The following is a 4,321-nucleotide window of genomic DNA, read 5'->3' on the forward strand; positions in this document are numbered from 1 at the left end:
ATTCTAAATGTGAAGTCAACCAATCCTCAGTGGGCCAGAGTAGTTGACTATGGCCTAGTCGGCCTGCAAATTTTTCTCCGTTTTTGGTCATCACCTCGGTGTTCCCCTTGCTCGTATGCCCCATTCTCTTAGCTAAGAAATCACCTTTAGTGGTATATTTTTTAGGTACAAAAATCATCCTCTGTACGCTCTGAAGCGGCACCTTTTAAAGTTCGAGGCGCTGTACCCCGCGGACGCGGCGACGCTGGGCTTCGTGCGCGGCGAGGCGGTGTACGCGCGCGAGTGCGTGCACGTTTGCAAGTCGCGCGATATCTGGCTCAAGGATGCTAAAGTTGTTAAACTCGGCGAAAAACCATACAAAATAGTTAAAGGCAGACCTAAGTGGGATAAAGTGAGTGTTCAGATACAACGAATTATTGTTCGAATTTCATGTTTTGGCAAATTTCTTGTTTTGATGGTGAAAAATCATAAAAGCGTTTTATCTTTTTTTCTAAATTGTTTTTTCCAGTTATCTAACCAGTTAATCAAAGACAAGCCTCTTGAAATATTTGGTCCGTGGCAGGTAATTGATTATGAACCACCGGTAGCCGAAAATGGTATCGTACCTAGGAATGCATATGGAAATGTCGAACTGTTCAAAGAATGTATGCTTCCTAAAGGAACTGTACACATTAAATGTAGGTTTTTCATATTTTACCGACTGGTAACAGAATCTAAATTCCATTTCCATAGAAATTTTTCTTTGTTATTGATATAAAATTAGCATTTCTTGTAGTTTTTCTTCCATTTCCATAAGACGATTGTTTGCATTTTATTCATCCCCCAAATTAAAGCTTTAGAAAAAAAAATTAGTTATGAACTGTACATGACCATAGAAAACATTTGTAGATTCATCCTAAAAACATAGACATAAATTAATTATTATATTGTTTTGTTTTTAGTGCCCGGATTGAATAGAGTTGCCAAGAAACTGAACATAGACTGTGCCCCTGCATTAACTGGTTTTGACTTCAATAGCGGAGGCTCTCATCCAGTCTATGACGGATTTGTGATTTGTAAGGAATTTGAAGAGGTTATAACTGAAGCATGGGTCAAGGTATACAAAGAATCTTTTTACTAAATATTACTATATACTAAAGCTTAGATGGATGGATGGATGTTAGCTGGTAACTCCAAAACAGTCAAACGGATTTGAGGGTTGTTTGGTATAGATGTAGAACATAATCTGGTACAAAACATAAACTAATTAAACATTTTCTTTTTTGTTAATCTTGCGGACAAAATCGCGGGCTACAGTTAGTTATTGTTAATTCTTAGAAGATTAATAAAAGTAGTTTAATGCTTAAAGTTTAAATTTGAAAACAAGTTTTTTGATTTTGTAAAAACTATCACATTTACTTGTTACAAATAACCTATTATAAAAAATGCAATACCAATGTTAAAAACTGGAATGTGATTGTAGAATCAAGAAGAACTAGAACAGAAGGAACGAGAGAAAATAGATGCCAGAGTTTACGGTAACTGGAAAAGGCTTATAAAAGGGTTATTCATACGAGAAAGGCTTAAGGCCAGATATGGTTTTAATGGCCCCACGCCTGGGACCTCACAGGCCAAGAAAAAACAAAAAGGACCACGCCTGGTTGTAAAAAAGACAAAATAATTAAAGAAAGCTTTTGAGTAAGGTACAACTTTTTACACTTATACTTAGAATAAATTAAAATAAGTGAAACTTTTAGGATTACATTTTTTCAAATTGTCATTATTTGGACAACTATTGGGTAATTTTTAAAAGCTAATTCTGATTATTGTAAAAGTTTATAAAAATTACATCCTACCTCAGTTTTCTTATTATAGTTCAAGCGTTCGTCCAATATTTAATAATTATCATATGAATCAAGCAATATTTGTAAGTCATTTGAATATTTACTGGTTGTATTTTGTACTGATTTGCATATATTTTTCCAACTATAGTATCATTATACAGGCTGTACCAAAATGTTACTTGACCTCAAACTCCATCATCATAATCATAATAATATCGTCATAATAATAAAATTGTGAAAAATGTTGCAGACATTTGTATATCTCCTTATTACGATTGTCTATTTTTCTTAAACTAAGTATAATTTTTTAAATAAGATTTTTTGTTTTCCTCAAATTCTAGGTTTTAAATACTTTACTTTGTTTCTGATTATCTAAATACCCTGGTGGTTGTAATTTCAATTTGGATTACTGTATATATTATCCAGTGTGTGTCTTGAAATAGATTCCATATGTCTATAGGTTGAAGTAGACAATGGATCTAAGCTCTGCTGATGACTTTGCTAATTTGTTCAATTCCGCTTGACATTTGTCACCTTATCTTATAAATTGTTTTATGTTGTCCTAATAGGTGTAAAATGAATTATTAGGATAAGGCTTTTGTTTTGCAATAGTGATTAAATCACATATTTTTTTATATTCTAGCCTGCTTTGCTTTTAGTGTAGTATCTGGATATAAGAAATTCGTATTATGTTGGTTTTAAACTTTAAGAGATTTCAAATCTTTCTCGATGTTTGTGTACATATTTACAATATTTGTTTGACAAAAAAAACGATTCATTCCGCCTCTATAACTATTTTTTGTATCTTAATTACTTTTATTCAAACTGAGATACAATTATTGATGTTTCTTTTCGGGATCAACAGAATTCAGCTCTGAGTGTTTTATCACTAAAATAGAAAACCCTGAATAGGAAGTCGCCAAACTACAAGTTAAATTAAGATTGTTGTAATTTATTCATTTAAATTTTTGCAATAATTGTTAACTATTTTTTTTGTCTCGATAATAACTACGGGTATGTATTTATATAATTGAGAATCAGTAGTGTATCTCAGCTGTGTTATTATTTCTATGATTTTCTATTGTGTTGCCATGTTATTTTTAATTTGCCTTAATTTTTTATTTAAGTGTTATGATTGGAATTAAATTAGATTGAATCTTAATTGTTTTTATTTCCGTTTAGGATATAGGAATAAAAAAGTGTATTTTGGTTTTATTTATTTATTAAATATGAAATTAATGAAGAATACTGCCACAAGATCTGCAATAAGCCGACATAATTTAAAAATATAATTTATTTAGCAAGTTATAGCGAAAGCCTTAAAATATTTAGTTAACTCTAGCACAACTTATTGCTGTTTTATTATATGAAGTGATCAAATTATATACAAAATCTTTGGTGTATAAAAATATGTATATCCACTTCAGATCTGTAGGATAAGATCTGGTCGGTCGCAACGATCACAACTAAATGCGATCTTTATCCGTGTTTACAGGATAGTTTTGTACCTACTTTCCGTTATCACAATGTGATACTATAGAAGGTAGGTAATCACAATGCCATATTTTTGTTTTTAAATATTTTTTTTTATTATTTTATTGTTTTTAAATCCTTACATACATATAACGTATCTATTAAGTCTATGTGCCTTAATCTATATATTTTATGATGAATTTATAAACTAAGGGCCCAGACACATTCATCGCAGTTTTGTACCTATTGAGAAAGGAATGTAACCTTTAATTTATACTATTCTATCATAAAATATTTCAACTTACAACTAACCATTTCGCGTCTAGTCTCATTAGAGATCAACCATAATTAAAACCAGTTTAATATATGGTATGATCTAGTTATTTTATGACAGAATATATTGCAATGCAAAATTGCATGTGTAGTTTATTACGTCCAACAATGTAGTCTTTTAAGCCATGGTTAATGTGCCGGCACCCATTCCGAATCCAACTCCCTTAGGTCCGAAGTTGCGACCGTAACAGCTGCGGCAGTAAATTTCACCGTTGGGTCCGTCATTCAGGTTTGTAGAATCCTGCAAAAAAGCAATATAAGTATTCTATACTTAATATAAATTAATAATTTTACAAACTTCATAACTTTGGGTTGAAATGTATTTTTCTCTAAACCGTTTTTTTTGGTGTGTTTAAATATAAGCTGTGTGAATGAACAAATAACTGGGCAACACGTAAAAGAAAACTGACGTCAACTGTCAATGATACTGTCACAATTAAAGTTTTCGTCAAAAACTAATTCAAGTAACGATAAATAGTTTTAAAAAGGATAAGAAATATATAAAAACGAAAATGTATTTCATCAAAACTTCTTTGTCGATTATCTTCCTTACTATCATTCAAGCCCAAACTTGTACTGCCGAATTTTCAAGTGAAGATTGTTCCTCTTTGGGGTTTATCAAAGCCAATCTTCTATGTTCATCGTGCGACCAACTCAAAGATTTCAATTTGGAACAGCTTATTGAACACTGC

General features: G+C 31.5%; 2 protein-coding genes across 5 annotated transcripts in view; one reads left to right on the forward strand and one right to left on the reverse strand.

The window, feature by feature from the left end:
• The window catches only part of LOC106100710 (DNA repair protein complementing XP-C cells homolog), an 8,133-nt gene extending 5,148 nt beyond the window's left edge, over nt 1-2,985 (forward strand). For all 4 annotated transcript variants that reach the window (XM_013279702.1, XM_013279703.1, XM_013279704.1 and 1 more), the window contains 4 exons: nt 166-391; nt 509-677; nt 942-1,096; nt 1,463-2,985. In XM_013279702.1, coding sequence (XP_013135156.1) covers nt 166-391; nt 509-677; nt 942-1,096; nt 1,463-1,660 — 748 coding nt within the window. In that variant the 3' untranslated portion in view covers nt 1,661-2,985. The remainder of the gene's footprint in view (nt 1-165; nt 392-508; nt 678-941; nt 1,097-1,462) is intronic.
• Nucleotides 2,986-3,031: 46 nt separating this feature from the next.
• The window catches only part of LOC106100758 (muscle LIM protein Mlp84B), a 7,019-nt gene continuing 5,729 nt past the window's right edge, over nt 3,032-4,321 (reverse strand). Inside the window, exon 10 of the mRNA XM_013279778.1 lies at nt 3,032-3,870. Within this exon, the coding sequence (XP_013135232.1) occupies nt 3,748-3,870 (123 nt within the window). The 3' untranslated portion in view covers nt 3,032-3,747. The remainder of the gene's footprint in view (nt 3,871-4,321) is intronic.

This window comes from Papilio polytes, unplaced genomic scaffold (genome assembly GCF_000836215.1).
Source record: "Papilio polytes unplaced genomic scaffold, Ppol_1.0 DF824047.1, whole genome shotgun sequence".
Lineage (NCBI taxonomy): Eukaryota > Metazoa > Arthropoda > Insecta > Lepidoptera > Papilionidae > Papilio > Papilio polytes.